Below are 17371 nucleotides of genomic sequence, written 5' to 3' on the forward strand. Positions count from 1 at the left end.
GTCACCAGCCGCCTGGACTACGGAAACACCCTATACGCCGGTATCACGGCAAAACTCCAGAATAAACTCCAACGCATCCAGAACGCATCGGCCAGGCTCATACTAGACATCCCACGTAAAGACCACATCTCTAATCACCTGAAAAACCTCCACTGGCTCCCCGTCAATAAGAGGATTACTTTCCGCCTCCTAACCCACGCACACAAAGCACTTTACGAACTTGGACCCGAATGCCTCAACACACGACTTTCCTTCTACACCCCCTCCCGCCAACTACGATCCTCCAACCAAGCGCTTGCTACCGTACCTCGCATCAATAAAACCACCATGGGAGGTAGATCCTTCTCCTACCTCGCAGCTAAAACCTGGAACTCACTCCCCACTCACCTTCGTCTCACTCAGAACCACCTAGCATTCAGAAAACAACTTAAAACTTGGATATTCGACAAGTAATTCCCCACCTTTCTTCAAGCGCCTTGAGACCCTCCGGGTATGTAGCGCGCTATATAAATCTTTGACTTGACTTGACTTGACTTAATAAAGTTATGTGGGAGAGGTAACATACAACCAGTAGAAACTTCCTAAAGTTTGCAAAATTTAGAACTTCGATGACATTTCTACACATTTTTTCAAATTCCACTGGACGTTGTTGGCTGCCTGCTGATACTGTCCCAGGGCTAGAAAAGTTTGACTGGAAACTTATTGTGCTCTGCAGGAGCATTATTGGAAGATTCCTGCCCTACTGTAAACTGCCTGCTCTCTTGCAGTGGAAGCTGTTGCCACACCTCTAGTTGACTGCGGTAAGAACCGACAGGGGATCGCTTGCCATAATGCATCTGGCAGAGCTGGGATCTAATCTTTGGGTTGGGTCCACTGCTAAAACAAAGCCTCTTTGTGGAAGAGGACTGTTTTAAAAAAAAAATACAGACCTAGTGGCTTAGTCAGTTCTTTCTTGCATTGGATATTTGCTAATGTTAACTACAGATGAGTTACCAGAGGATGTGTCATGGAGCATATAAACATGCAGGACTAGCTACATTTTTTGTGACCAGTCTGTCTCACAGCAGTGGCCCGCTAGCGATAACAAACAATAAATCTTCTGCAAGGCATGTGGAGTAGTCTAAGTTGAGATAATAGAGATTAGTACTTTAAGGATATATTTTGAACTACCCCGTAAGTTGATTCTGCTATTTTTGAACAAATGTTATGCAACATTTTTGCTTGATGCTGTGGTAGTCAAAGGTCTACCTATGGCTGTCGTAGGTCCCAGCGGATTGCTTATCAAAATATAGAGATAATTAATATTGTCATGACCACATAGACTACTGTTACATTGTGAAGGTATGCAAAAAGGACAATTGATGGACAGAGTGCTGATCACTATCAAACATTCACCTCTATACAGAGATCTGGGCCTAAATCCATGTTTTTTTGCTTCCCATGTCATTCTCGTTTGAACCCAGCCATATGCAAATCAATCTTGACCCTGCTCCCCATGGGAACAGTCCAGACCAAATGCCAGGCCAGGTCCTCCCTGGACAGAAACAAGCAGCAGCTTGACTCCAGTGGCATAGAGAGCACGGGACACACGTCTGGGCATACCCGTTGGGGTGACAAATGCAACAAGCATTTGCAATGAAATAGGTCTTGCATGTACACGAGTTTAAGCTATTGGCATTGTAAATGACAATGCATTTTATTTAGGTTTTAAAAACCAAAACATAAATAAAAGGCATTGTCATTTACATTGTCAATTGCTCAAACTAGCATAAATGGGAGACCTATCGCATTGTAAATGCTTGTGATTGTGTGCTGCAGTTTGTTTTTGCCAACTTTACCACTGCTGATCAGTGTTAAAGTGCAACTGCTCCTTATGTAAATTAGGATTATGATTGGTTATCCATAATTGGTATATTTGATTTACTGTTAAGCAGTGCTTAATTTGTAAAATATTAAGTGCCAGGGCTCTAACCAGGACGCCACTACAGCTTGTGCTACCCATCGCCCGTGTCATCACTGCCAAAACAACTACTAACCATCTCTCTTGCATGTAAATGTGACAGTTCATATTATTCCAGGCCCCCAAAGCTAAAGGAATGGCTGGGGAAGTCGGTGTTCGCAATTTTTTTTGTATATTGTATTTCTAAACAACCGTTGTTCCGCTCATCTCTAAATTAGATGAGCAGCACCACCATGTGGTAGACTGTTGGAAGTATGGTGTTGACAAAAACCGGAATCCAATTAAGTGCCGGAGCAGAGCACCGGAAAGAATCAACTCAAATTATGCACTGCTGTTAAGACCCTAGTAAAGTGCACTATGTGTACCCAGGGACAGTAATTCAAATGCTACTACTGGGCCAGCAGCACTGATTGTGCCACTCACATGAGTAACCCTGCAGCTCGCTTCTGGAATGAGCTCCCTCTCTCCCTCCGTAAAGCTAAGAGTCTCTTAGCTTTCAGGAAAGAGCTGAAGACCATGCTCTTTTCCGCGTAATCACTGTGACTGTAGTGCTGCTGCCTCTGTGTTCTTAGGTTTCAGGTTCTCTTTGCCAAAGCGCCTATACACCCCTTGGGGTAGCTGTGCGCTCTAAAAGTACAGCCTTAACATAACATAACATGTCCCAGACCTGCCACTGCAGTGTCTCTATGGGCAGTTTTAAACTGCCATGTCGACCTGGCCAGTGCACCTACTTTCGAGGCCCAAAGCTTCCCTTTTACTACATGCAAGGCACCCTTAAGGCAGGCAGAAGGAAGCTCCATGGCAGGGCGCAGTGTATATAAGTTAGGACATGTACTGGTGTGTTTTACATGTCCTGATAGTGAAATACTGTAATTTCGTTTTCACTATTGCAAGGACTCGCTCTATCCCATAAGTTTTCATTGGAGCTGCCTTGTAACATCTTACAAGTGTAACTTCCAATTGGGAAGAGATAGAGATTTGGAGTTTGGGGATTCTGAACTCGCCATTTAAAAATGCATCTATTAGTGAAGTTGGTTTTTAATTGTTTGTTTGGAGATGCCTCTTTTAGAAAGTGAAAGACACAAATGATGGATGGAATTCAGAACAAATCAAATATTCATCCCCAGTCAAGGGATCTGGGTTAAATCCATTGTTCTTTTGCTCACCACGCCACCTCAGTTTAGACCCAGGCATATGCAAATCAGTATTGACCCTGCTCCCCATGGGAACGGTCCAGAACGAGCTACCAAGTCCCTCATCTAACTGGGACCGGTTTTAGGCTATAACCCCATATCAGCCAGGCTACCTTTAATCCAGTGGCAAAGTGAGCCCAGGACCCAAGTTTTTGACACAAACTCTAAAGAAATGCAAAGCCATACATAATTACTGCTTTTTAACAATTGCAACAATAGGCACCAAATTATTGTTTGCGCATGTGCACACTTACCATCTTCAGGGGCCTGCTTATATTCTTTGTCATCAAGTACATCATAGTCAAATCCAAGAAGATCTATGGGAATGGTGAATTTTCGAGCAAAGTTTTGCTGTGCACCAGTTAAGAATGCCTGAGTGAAAAAAAATCCTGAAATCCAAAAGACAGGTGGGTTTCCGTTCTCATACCAGTCCTGCAATGTAGAGAAAAGGAAATATATTTGCAATATCTCCAAGACTTAGTAGCCCTTGAAGCTTAAAATTATCATTTGAACAGTTCATACATGGATTTAGGACTCTCAGCATTGTAACAAAAAGTCGATTTTGCATAATTAAAAAAGGGCAAATATTTCTAATTCAGGATACTTTGTAGGTGACAGGTAGAAGATTTTTAACACCTTCAATGCTATGGGAATTCCCCTGCTGCGCTGGCTTTGGCTCATTTCCATTAGTTCATGCCGAGCTCAGCACACCATGAGTGTAGCAGCAGGCTACTGCATGACGAGCTGGGCTCGTCATGAGCGTGGAAGGAGTTAAACATACCCCTATCAATGCCCAAGTCAAACTTTGAATGATAGCTAAATCATGTAACTTATGTCATCTCCCTCAGTCTGAAATGCACGGTCCGCATCTCACTTGCACAAATATCAGTTCACTTAATCTGGACCAATCACAATGCAGATTTTAAGACTCTCTACTGAGTTCACAATAACCCTGATGATTCATTACTGATGCTATACTGCATAGCCAAATGCCTATTCCTTCCTCCAGAAGATACTAAACTTCTGTTGGTACATCCTTACATGTAAAAGGCTTCTCCACACTTTTCTATCACTACCTCTTGGTCTGGAGAAAAACTTATGATGTAACAGAAAAACCTGAAAACTCACAAGCTTTAGCAGGAATAAGGATTCTATCAGCTATCTTTATCACTGCTCAGCGACCTATCGTCTAACTTGTTCCTTCCATTTTTTCGGTACCTTCCCTCATTCTATTCTCATTGCAGAAAGCTCAGAAGCAGTTAACTTGGAGCATGAGCACTACATAAAAACAATAATGAGCAAGATTTCAATGGGATGGGCATGTCTCTTCCTGAAGACTCTAAGTTAACATCACTAGAAACCAAAACTAGATCTACAAGTTTTCTGGCACAATATAGCACTGTCTTGTTCTGATGCATATCACCAAGGCTCCACTCCTCTACAATGTGTCTTGGTGAGGTCAGTTTCCCCAGGACTGAAATCATGGAGAACAATACTCTTCACTCAGTAGAGGGGAAGTGGGAGGGCATCACGGAATATGTGGAAAGACCTGAAGCCAACAAAAGTAAGTGTTCTTTTAATACCTGTCCTTTTCTGCAGATTTCTTAAAAGAACCACTCCAAAACCAGTCACTAAAGGGGGTGGGTTAAGTTAACACAGCAAAATAACACAACGAAACATAGCGAGCATCAGAACCATAATGATTAAAAAAGAAATGGAAGGGCATGTAGGCCACAGTCAAACAAATCATCTCTATCGGAACACCTCTGAATATAGTCAGAACAGCTCTGCCACTGGCCAAGTGTGAACTAAACCTGACTGATCTGTCCTCCCCAGAAAGCTCATAACAAATCTTCTACCATTGTGAAGATCGACCTTGAGATAATAGTTTTCCTGATAGCTACTCCACATTTCACACCATCATAACACACACACAGGTTATCATAAAGTATTTGGTTCTGAAGTTACTATCATTAACCACAATTCTACAATTAAATACATCCAACCTCTTCTAGTTTAAAGTGTAGTACAAAGGCAGAGAAATAACTTGCACCAAATGAAACTCAGAAGCGTACAAAAATTGAATGGATGGCTTTATCTTGAGCATAACTTTATCTTTAGAAAAACATGTTAACAGTAGTGAAGCAAACGATGCCTTCAGCTTATATGCCCTTGCAGGAGAGCTACAGAACCACCACCGGTGTTGCTGGACCTTGGGAAGTCCACAGGAAATCCTGGAGCAGTAGACCCTTCAGCTTCATTGCGGTGCCTGCAAATGCAGGGAAGAGATTCTTTCATTTCAAGGGAGATTTATTTGGATTTCCTTGATGCCCACAGGTCTTCTGGAGAACCTGAGTGAAGTACAGACACAGACGAGGCAATAAACATGAAGAACAGTGAGACCAGGAGCAGCAGGAGTCGTACTTGATGCAGTCTTTTTTCCTGTCGATGTCCAACGAAGTCCAAGTGTCCAGATGGTCGAAGAGTGTCTTAATTTTAGAGGTGAGTCTTGTTCCAAAACCAATCCGAGGATCCTTCCATGGGGGAGCCCTTAACTAACCAAGGAAAGGGTTGGAACAACCCAGGGTCCATCCCAGAGGAGGTGCTAGACAGAGGGCAGGATTCTACCCTGTCCTTTGTTGAGTTTTGCACCAGAGCAGGAACCAAGGGTTACTGAATTTGCTCAAACCAGAGTATGCAAGGAGGATACCAAATGTTCCCTTCAATGTAGTCTGAGCACTGGAAAGCGCCCCATCCCAGCCCAATACTGAAAGTACAGTCTGGGAGGTGGTCACACCTCCCTGTGACAGGAAACCTATTCTACTTTCCCCTGCTCAAACTCACCACAGCAGCAGGAGGGCATAATCATGATTGTGGTCAGCAGCAGCATTAGCTTGCTGGCAGACCCTGGAAGTCTGTAATCTGTAGTACGGGGGGCTCCCCTAAGGTCCCTCCCTGTACCAAGGATCAAACCTCCAACAACTGCACATTACATGCTGCAGCCCATGGGAGACCCCCGGCTTGCCTATGACCTGGGTACCTCAGTGCCATGTACTAGGGACTTACAAGTGTACACCAGTAGCCAATTGAGGAGGTACAAAAGTACTTCCTAAAGCCATTTTGAGAGAGGGAGCACAGATGCTGGGGTCCTGGTTAGCAGAATCCCAGTAAACTACAGTCAAAACACAATGACACTGAGCAAAAAGTGGGGGTACCTAAGAAAAAAGTTCCTACTTTCCTACAGAGAGAGTTCTCCAAAGGGCCCCAATCTAGTTCTCAGGGTAAGGAGTTCTGTCCCCCAGGTGAGAAGAAACATTGGGTCTCTATAGGGAAGCCTGCAGAGAGGGGCCCGCAAGTGATATGCATGTGATCAGGAGTGTCACATGAGGGGGAATCCCAAGTGTCCCAAGTGGACACTGTTATTACTGGTGCACAGTCACGGGGTTGGCTTGTGTAGCGTTTGGGGAACAGTTGGTTCCAGAAGAAGGGTGGGAGCCAACTGAGATGACCCTTGTCTCACTAGGGGACAGTCAGATCGTCCAGAGGACCCTAATACCTTAAAAAACTAAGACGTACAGGCAGCGGGTGACAATCAATGGACAGACAGTGGCGGCTCTAAGAGACACAAGAGCCAGTGTGACTTCAGTAAGGTGTCACCTGGTGCCCGAGGAGCAGGTAGTCCCCAAAGTGTTTCATCAGGTAGTTGCAGCTGACAAATCTGAGTGCCAGAACAAGGTGGTACAGGTTCCCTTTGAATGGGGAGGGTCTCAAGTTCCTTGAGATCAGATGTGAACTTAACTGTTGGAAGCCGGAGTCCCAGTCCTGCACTACTGTCACCAAGTGCAAGACCCGGGGCTCCCCACTCAATGTTAGGCCAAGTAACGACACCGTTTGAGATAGCCCCGCTGAACAAGTTACTTACCTTCGGTAACGCTTTTTCTGGTAGATACTATATCTGCCTGTGGATTCCTCACCTTGTGAATATCCCCCTTGCGCCAGCAACATTCGGAAATTCTTTTTCGTAGCCTCGCGCCGACGTGGATAGGACGTCACAGAGACACGGCTCCGCTCGCGACTCCGCTGACGTCACCGACGCCTACAATAGGCCCACGCCGGCGTGATGACATCAGTTCCGCCTTTTTTCCGTGCCATCGAGGCACACGGACGGACCAATGACAGTAGATATATACAAAGTTTACACAGTATACAAAAGTCAAGGCAAAACACACAGTGTAAAGCAAATGCAGGAAAGCAAATGAAACATTTCCTTGACATCAAAATAAATATACATTACAGTATAATAACTCTGGCATAGAAGAGTGGACAACGGGGAGGCGGGTGGGTCAGTGAGGAATCCACAGGCAGATATAGTATCTACCAGAAAAAGCGTTACCGAAGGTAAGTAACTTGTTCTTCTGATAGATACATCTGCCGTGTGGATTCCTCACCTTGTGAATAGAGTCCCACAGCAGTCCCCACTCCCGGAGGAGGGTGTCCACTCTTCTATACCAGGAAATCCTGAAGAACAGAGCGCGCAAAGTGGCCGTCCCTCCTGACTTCGGTATCCAAGCAGTAATGCTTCGCGAAAGTATGGAGGGAAGACCAGGTTGCCGCCCTACAAATGTCCTCCACAGGAACACCTCTAGCCAAAGCAGAGGTAGTAGACTTAGCTCTAGTGGAATGAGCCCTAATACCCTCTGGAGGTTCCTTACCGGCCAAAGAGTAGCAGATCTTTATACACAGAACGATCCATCTTGATAAAGTTCTTTTATGGACCGCTCTTCCCTTCTTGCAGCCAGCAAAGCCAATGAAGAGTTGATCGTCCAAGCGACAGTCTTTAGTTCTGTCCAAATAAAAAGACACCGCCCTCTTAGGGTCCAGACGGTGCAACCTCTCCTCCTCCTTGGAAGGGTGTGGGGGAGGATAAAAGGTAGGGAGGGTAATGGATTGACCAAGGTGGAAAGGAGTCACCACCTTAGGAAGAAAAGCAGCCCTGGTCCTTAGAACCATCCGATCAGCATGCATGGTCAGGAACGGGGGCTTGGAACTTAGAGCTTGAAGCTCACTCACCCTCCTTGCCGAGGTAATTTCAACTAGGAAAACTGCCTTAAAGGTTAAAAGCCTCATAGGACATTTATGAAGAGGCTCAAAGGGAGAGCCCATCAGAAAAGTCAGAACAAGATTCAAGTCCCACTGAGGTACAATAAAAGGGGTAGGAGGAAACTTGTTTACAAGACCCTTCAAAAACCTCAAGACTACAGGTGACTTAAAAAGAGAGGGCTGATCAGGCAAACAAATAAAAGCCGACAGCGCCGAAAGGTAGCCCTTAACTGTGGCAACCGCCAGCCCCTGCTGCGCCAAAGAAAGAGCAAACCGGAGCACATCTGATAAATGGGCTCTCAACGGGTCAATATCATTCTCACCACACCAAACAACAAACCTAGACCATCTATAAGAATAGACAGTCTTAGTGGAGTCACGTCTGGCAGACAAAATGACATCCACCACATCAGGTGTGAGAGAATAGGAAATCTGGTTGCCCCGTTCAATCTCCAGGCATGAAGGTGCAATGTCCGGAGGTGGGGGTGTAGAACCTGCCCCTCCATCTGAGAGAGGAGGTCTGCCCTGAGAGGGAGACGGAGCGGCGGGTGAGAGGAGAGGTGGAGTAGATCTGTATACCACACCCTTCTTGGCCAGTCCGGGGCGATCAATATGACTTGGGCCTGGTCTTGGCGGATCTTCCTCAGAACCCGAGGAATCAAGGGTATGGGAGGAAACGCGTAAAGGAGTCGACTTCCCCAACTCAACTGAAACGCGTCCCCCAAGGCTCCTTGCATCGGATACTGGAGACTGCAGAATAACGGGCAGTGAGCATTCTCGCGAGTGGCAAACAGGTCCACCCGAGGAGTCCCCCACGTCCGAAAGACGTGACGAACCACGTCCGGATGGAGCCTCCACTCGTGGTCGGCAGAGAACTGCCGACTGAGACTGTCTGCACGCACGTTCAGAACACCGGCCAGATGATTTGCCATCAGACAAATCTGGTGGTCCTGAACCCAGGACCAGAGACGCAGAGCCTCTCTGCAGAGACACTGCGACCCCACTCCTCCCTGCTTGTTGATGTACCACATCGCGGTCGTGTTGTCCGTCAGGACTTGGATCGACTGACCGCGAAGGGAAGGGAGGAAGGCCTTGAGCGCCAAACGTATCGCCCGCAACTCTAGAAGGTTGATGTGAAGCAACCTTTCCTCCGGAGACCAAAGACCCTTGACCTCCAGATCCCCCAGATGAGCACCCCACCCTAGAGTGGATGCATCCGTTATCACTGTGGCCACCGATGGAGGTAGATGGAAAGGCTTCCCTTGCGACAGGTTGCCTTCCACGCTCCACCAAGACAGATCCGCTGCAGTTTCTCTGGAGATCTTTACCGACTCCCCGAGATCTCCGTTGTGCTGATACCACTGCCTGCGGAGGCACCACTGGAGTGCCCTCATGTGCCAGCGTGCATGGTTGACCAGGAGAATACAAGAAGCCATCAGACCGAGCAGGCGAAGGACCTTCAGGACTGGAACGACCGCTCCAGGGTAAAACAAAGGAATCATTTCCTGTATGTCGCGAATCCTTTGAGGTGGAGGGAATGCACGACAAACAGTAGTGTCCAGTACGGCACCTATGAACAGGTTGCGCTGGGAGGGCACCAGGTGAGACTTGAGTACATTTATCGAAAAACCCAACCTGAACAACAACTGAGTTGTCTCCTGCAGATGATGGAGCACCTTCTCTGACGACTCCGCTTTGATCAGCCAGTCGTCCAAATACGGGAACACAGGTATCCCCGATCTCCTGAGATGAGCTGCCACCACCGCCATCACCTTGGTGAAGACTCGAGGCGCAGTAGTAAGACCAAACGTAAGGACCGCAAACTGGTAGTGCTGCGACCCAACCGTGAAACGGAGATACTTCCTGTGCGACTTCAGGATGGGTATATGGAAATACGCATCCTGCAAGTCGAGCGACACCATCCAGTCTCCTTCCATCAACGCTTGAAGAACCTGAACAAGGGTGAGCATCTTGAATTTCTCCTGCTTCAGATAGAGATTCAAGACCCTGAGGTCCAGGATAGGACGAAGCCTGCCATCCTTCTTGGGGATTAGGAAATACCGGGAGTAGCATCCCTGACCCCTTTCCTGCTCTGGGACCACCTCTATCGCACCCTTTCGTAACAGAGTTAGAACCTCCTCCTGCAGAAGAGACAGATGTTCCTGGGTGCAAAAACCTTGACAAGGAGGGTAAACAGGGGGGAATTCCCGAAAGGGAAGGGCATACCCATTTTCTACAAGATTGCGAACCCAAAGATCTGTCGTAACCGATTCCCAATCCTGTAGAAAATGGGTAAGCCGACCCCCAACTAGACCCACATGATCCTGAATAGCGGATCTAGGGCTGCTTTTCTGCGGCAGGGGGTTGGAAGAGGTGGAGGAAGAGGAGGGCTGACGTCCACGAGGACGCGCTCTTTGTTTTCCCCGGTACGATCTGTACATTGAATTTTGCTGCTGCTGCTGCTGTTGCTGCTGCTGCTGTTGGCCTTGCCGGAAATTCCGAAAGGAGCGACCAAAGCCCCTGAACCTTCTGCGGAAGAAGTGCCCCTGATCTGGAGGCCCAAAGACTTCACTGTTGCTCTGCAATCCTTGAATTGCTCAAGAGCCGCATCCGCCTTTTTCCCAAAGAGACCTGAGCCATCAAAAGGAAGATCAAGCAGAGTCGCCTGAACATCAGCCGAAAAGTCCGATGACCTCAACCAGGCTGATCTCCTAGTGGCAACAGCGGTGCCCATAATACGAGCCACAGAGTCAGCAGTGTCCAGACCACTTTGAATTACCTGGCGGGCTGCCGCCTGAGTGTCATTAATCACCTCCTCAAAATCCTTCCGGTTTGCGTCAGGAATTTTAGGAGCCAGGATACGCAAGGAGTCCATCAGGGCATGCACATACCTCCCCATTAGGCATGTGGCATTAGTTGACTTTAAGGCCATACTAGCCGATGAAAAGGTCTTTTTTGCCACCTGGTCCTGTTTCTTTGCTTCCTTCTCACAAGGAACCTGCGGAAAGGCACTAAGACTCTTCTTAGAACAGGCAGCCTGAATGACCAGGCTCTCCGGTGAAGGATGTGAAGACAGAAAAGCCGGGTCCTCAGGAGCGGCCCTGTACCTCCTTGCAACACTCTTTGATACCGCAGGAGCCGACAAAGGTTTCTTCCAAACTTCCATAATAGGATCAGTCAAGGCATCATTGAATGGAAGTAAAGGCTCAACCACAGAATTTGGTGAATGCAAGACTTCTGTGAGGAGATTAGACTTGAACTCCACTGTAGGCAGAGTCAATTGAAGAAGCTCAGCAGCCTTTCTCATAACCAGATGGTAAGGCTGGATATCCTTAGAGGGAGCACCTGAGCCTGAGGGCAACTCCCACTCTGGAGAGAAATCAAGGGTCCCAGAATCCGCCAATTCCTCAAAACAGCTCTCCTCTAGTTCACCTTCTTCGACGTCAGACTGTGAGCCCATATAACTCTGCTCCTCCAAAAGGCGTTGTGCTTCTCTCCTTGACCTCTCCTTTACACGCCTCGCAGCCGGATCCACCAGCGGCTTAGACGGATTCGGGGCCGCCGCCGGTATCGAATCCGACGGCACAGAAGAATGCCCTCGAGGATGATCAGGAGCAGGCGACGCCGGAATCGGCGTCGACGACTTCGGCAGAGCCGGGATTTGCCAATGCGGCGTCGGAGCCGGCATGTAAGGCATAAACGGAGCCGGAGGATAGGAGTGAGGAACTCCCAGGCTGAAAGCCAAAGGACCCATGGGACCCGAAGGTGCACCAGAGGGGTACCACGCCCTTGAGAAGACACCATACATTGCGTTAAGAAACGCTGAAGGGTCCTGGCCTGGAGCAGGAAAAGGCGGCTGAAAACCATCAGGCCGGTCCCTGAGGAGGGATCGAATTCGGCTCATCGACAGGAGCAGAATCCACGTCCTCCCGGGCCTCTTCCTCTTCTCGGGCCGGGGACGGCGCCGGATTCGGGACCGGTGAAGCATCCGGAGCCGGAGATGGAGATCGCCCACGCGACTCAGAAGGCGAGGCCTCACCTTCATGCTCGGAGACTTCGAGGGTAACCACCTTCGAACGTACCTTCTTCGGTGACCTCGACCTCGAGCCCGACTCCTTACCAGAGCGACGTCGGGACTCATGTCTCCTCTTCTTGTGCTTCTTCTTCGACTTCGAAACATGATCCAACGCCGACTTCGAAGACGACCTCTCTCGAGAAACAGACCTCGACCTCGCCCTGGACTTCGACCTCGCCCTTCGAGAGCGAGACCTCGACGACTTCTCCTTTCCAGCTTTCACCTTCGCAACCAGAAGTTTGGCTTCTCTCTCCCTCAGGGCCTTCGGATTCATCTTCCGACACGAAGAACAATCCTCCACATCATGGTCGGAACTTAAACACCAGATGCAGTCTTCATGGGGGTCGGTAATGGACATCATTTTACCGCACTCCCTGCAGGGCTTGAAGCCAGTCTTCTTGGATGACATCCTCGAAGAGACAGGATACAGAGAAGCAGAATTAAGTTACAAAACGGCAACAAAGTACCAGTAGGCTACAGAGATTCCCGATAACCGTTAGAAAAAAGGGAACTGATGTCATCACGCCGGCGTGGGCCTATTGTAGGCGTCGGTGACGTCAGCGGAGTCGCGAGCGGAGCCGTGTCTCTGTGACGTCCTATCCACGTCGGCGCGAGGCTACGAAAAAGAATTTCCGAATGTTGCTGGCGCAAGGGGGATATTCACAAGGTGAGGAATCCACACGGCAGATGTATCTATCAGAACACACCTTTAGTTGCTTGGCATGAGCAGCCAGGCCTATCTCCAAGGCACGAGTGTTCAGTATGTGCAACCAAGCCCACAGCAAGCCCCTGGTGACACCACAAATGGACTCCACACGAGTTTGGTAAAAACGAGTATAAACTTTATACAAAAATATATACTATCAGACCACACAATACATGAGGAAACATAGAATTAAGGGAAATATTCTTTCCGGCTGGCTGGTAGGTTCAAATCCCAATCATCACTTTCAAAATCCTATGCTGGTCGCAATGCGAGAATCACACGTTGCAATGGACAAACAATAGTGCACCGCGTAACGATATAATCCTGTATAGGGCAAAGGAGATATAATACAATGTGTAACAATACACCCCGGTACCTGCAATGGGAGAAATTAAGCATGCGTACCGCAATGGACGCTACAATCAGGTACTTTGCAATTAAGAAATAATTCAATGCGTGACAACAATCATGTACTTTACAATTAAGAAATAATGCAATGCGGGCAGCTACCATTATGCATTTGGCAAGGGAGAAATAATGCAATGCGTAGCGCTACAATCGTGTACTTCGTTATGCAATAATAATGTCAGGTGTCATAAGACACTCTGGCGGGTCATTAGCAGTAACATTGGCAATGTGTTATGCAACAATCAGCCTCTTCAATAACAGTTGCCCCCACACGGTTCAACGATGAGACAGAGTACAGCTTCTTACTCTGGCCCCTGTACTGCCACTCCTTTCGTCAGTGCGGGCCCCACTCTGAGCTGAAGCAAAGGCTCATGTCATCAGAAGGACTGAGGGGCAAGAGAGTGTCTCTCCGAGCCCGTGCCCTGCCCAAATTGTAATCCACGTTACCTGGGGGCGCGACCCCACTCTCCTCTCCTCCTTCCTCGAACTGGGCCTTCTGTGCAGAACTCTCTCAACGGGCCTCAGTGGCTCGGCCTAGCAGCTCAGCTTCTCCGGGGCTGACGGTCCAGGCCGTGACAGTTAGGAAGGTTTCAGGCGGCCGCAGGGCACACGTACCCCACGCCCCTGGGATAATTTTTACTACGGGTGCACGTTCACCACCGCACCCTCCGGGTCTTCTCTGGCACGAAGCCGCACACACAACACTGATGGGACTTCACGTCGACTCCAAATGCACGCTCACCAGGCACTCCTTCTTGCGGTCTCAGTTGGCACCAAGACACGCACACAGCGCTGCAGAAACTCACTTTCTTTCCGTGCACACAATGATCAGCTGATCACCTCCACTATCCCAGGTTGCATCAAAGCACGCACGCTGCTTCACTAAGACTTACTTCAATTCCGGCGCCCAGATATCTAGGCGCTCTTCACCAATGCCTTCTGCCGTACCTCGACGGCTCACTGTGTCCTAGCCTCACTTCTCCTCCGGTGCACTCGCAGACTAGGCTCTCTTCACCTACGCCTTCAATGCACCTCAACACGCATCCTGCGTGTCCGAGGCTCACTCCACTTCCAATGCACATGTTGGTCAGGCTCCTCACCAATGCCTCCTGTGCACCACGACATGCATCCTGCTCGTCCGAGACTCACTCGACCTCTGATGTACATGTCGACCAGGTGCTCCTCACCAGTGCCTGCGGTGCCGCACAACACGAACGCTGCGCATCCAAGTCTCACTCCAACATCGGTGCACACGCTGACCAGGCGCTCTTCCCTAACGCCTGCGATGCACCATGACACTCACAAAGCATGTCCGAGACTCAGCTTCGGTGCACTTGTTCACCATGCGCTCTTCACTCGCGCCTCCTGTGCAACACGACACGCACAAAGCGTGTCTGAGTCTCACTCCACTTCCGATGCACACGTCGACCAGGTGCTCCTCACCACTGGTAAGTCCCTAGTAAAGTGCACTGAGTGTAAATCAAATGCTGCTAATGGGCTGGCAGCACTGATTGTGCCACCCACACAAGCAGCTGTTTAAAGGTTTCTCAGACCTGCCACTGCAGTGTCTAAGCGCAGTTTTCACTGTCATGCTGACTTCGCACGTGCACCCAATTGCCAATCTCTAACCTTCCCTTTTATTACATGTGAGTCATCCCTTGGGTGGGCCCAAGATAACCCTAGGTGCAGGGTGCAGTGTATGTGAAAGCTAGGATATGTCCTGGTGTGTGTGATGTCCTCATAGTGAACTACAGTGTAATTTGTTTTTCATTGTTGAAAGGCTATCTGTCCCATAGGATAGAATGGGGAATAGTTGGTAACCTTTTCGAGTATGTCTTCCCATTGGAACAAGATGCAGAAAGGGAGTTTATTATGCCTGGATTCAGAATGTAGAAATGCACCTTTCAGTAAAGATGGCTTTTATGTTCTGCGTTTGAAAATACTACTTTTCTTAGCCCTGTATGCCTCTACTGGGTTGTAGATTAACTGTCTGGCTTTGAAGTGACAGGGGCTGGGATGTTAATTCTCTTCAGTTAGCCACTAGGGTGGGGGGTCGAGGTGTGTCCTTCCTCTCCTGGATGAGTCAGGGCTGGGCTGAATGGACCAGGGCTGCATTTAGAGTAGTGAGAGGAGATTTCCTTGCACCTGAATGGGTCTGGTCTGCCTTGGACAATGTTGTCTCCACCTCCTGCGGGGAAGCTGGGCCAGAGAGGACCAACCTGGTTTGGACTGAGCACAGACACTCTCTGCCCAATAGAACAAAGAGAAACTGAGTATAGATATTGGGGCCCTGACCCCAGTACTTTAGAACTCACTTGGATCAAGGGACCTGCCTAGACAAAGAGCTGGAAGAACTGCCAGGAGAAGTACTGCACCTTTGCTGTGTTCTTGCTTTGCTAGGGTGACCTGCAGTTGCTACTTCTGCCTTAGGCAGAGAAAGGACTGGACTGAACTTTCTTCACTTGTTGCTGAGTATCTCCAAGGCCTTGAAATAGAGCTTACCTCCTGTTCATGAAGTCTCAGGGACAGCAAAGTCTTCACTTACCTCTGGATCAGGCCTCTGAAACCGTGGGTTTCAGTTGCCACAGAGGTAAGAAAGCAGCCGGCACTGCCACCAACCCTGTTGCTGGCTCCGTGTCCTGAGGGCACAGCAGAAGGCACCGCCTCACTTCGCACCGCAACCCTGGTTTCATAGACTGCCTCTGCCACTGAGCCACTACTTGCACCGCGACCTGTGGGCACCACTCTTCACATCACCCTACTTCACTTCGCCACCCTGGTCTCACCGATGACGTTGCTGCATGCTGACCTTGACACCCATGACAGCACCGTGGTTTGGGTGCAGCACTCGTAAGTCACACAACGCACTGCCCCGTCCCACACCGCAGCCTGGGCCGACCGATGCCAGCTCCCATCCACTGCCACTGTTGCTTGCACCATGACCTGTTAGCACCACAACGAGTACCACTTCAGTCCACAATGCAGCCCTGGTCTCACTGACGCCGCTGGATGACCGTCACCGAGTCACTGCATGCACCGTGACGTGAAGGCACCGTACACCGCACCACTACACTTCACATCCCAACCGCAAAAGTTGCCACGACTGTCTCACACCAACACGGTCAGCTACAACAAAAGGTACTGTTTATGAGTCTGCTGACACTAACGCCAGTCCGCACAAAAGCAGTCGACCAGAAATGTTAGATTCTGTATTCTGCACCGTGGTAGCCCCGGATGGAGCTACCGGCTTGAAGGAACTACATTTTAAAGTTATTCGTGCAAAGTGCATATTTTGTATTACTATATGTTGGCTGTAGGAAAGAAGGATCTGCTTCTTATGGTTACCCCCACTTTTTGCTTCATGTGATACTGTGTTTGACTAGTCTGATTGGGATCCTGCTAATCAGGACCCCAGATTTACTGCTTTCTCCCTAAACTGTTATGTCTTGTACTTAGGTACACTCCAGATTGGATACTGGGGTACCCTTATCAGTCCCTAGTATATTGTTCCCATGCAACCCGGGCATAGGTACCCCAGAGACCTCCCATGGGCTGAAGCATGTATTATGCCACCCATGAGAGGTCATGCAAAATGGAACTATAGGCCTGCCATTGCATCCTGTGTAAGATGTGCTTGCACCTCTTAATTTAGATATAGGTTTCCTATATCTAAGGGTCACTGCAATCAATCTATAGGACACCCCTATAGCAGGCTATATCAATCCTGAAGTCAGAGTGCTTGGTTCTAAGTGAGAGGATGCCCCTGTATGAGCAGGACACCCCTGCACCCTGTGGAGTCCATTCTCACAGGTTGTCAGTGTTACAGCCATTTATGACATATAGAATGGCATTATGCGACCGTGTGATGACCAACTCTAAAATGGCTAAAAGTAACCCTATTGTGTATGGTATGAAACAATGTAGAATCA

General features: G+C 48.7%; 1 protein-coding gene across 1 annotated transcript in view; it reads right to left on the reverse strand.

The window, feature by feature from the left end:
- DNAH7 (dynein axonemal heavy chain 7) overlaps positions 1–17371 on the reverse strand; it is a 1812153-nt gene that overhangs the window by 224011 nt on the left and 1570771 nt on the right. Inside the window, exon 62 of the mRNA XM_086955398.1 lies at positions 3408–3585. Coding sequence (XP_086811524.1) covers positions 3408–3585 — 178 coding nt within the window. The remainder of the gene's footprint in view (positions 1–3407; positions 3586–17371) is intronic.

The sequence above is a fragment of the Lissotriton vulgaris genome, chromosome 2_1 (assembly GCF_964263255.1).
Source record: "Lissotriton vulgaris chromosome 2_1, aLisVul1.2, whole genome shotgun sequence".
In the NCBI taxonomy this organism is placed as follows: Eukaryota; Metazoa; Chordata; class Amphibia; order Caudata; family Salamandridae; genus Lissotriton; species Lissotriton vulgaris.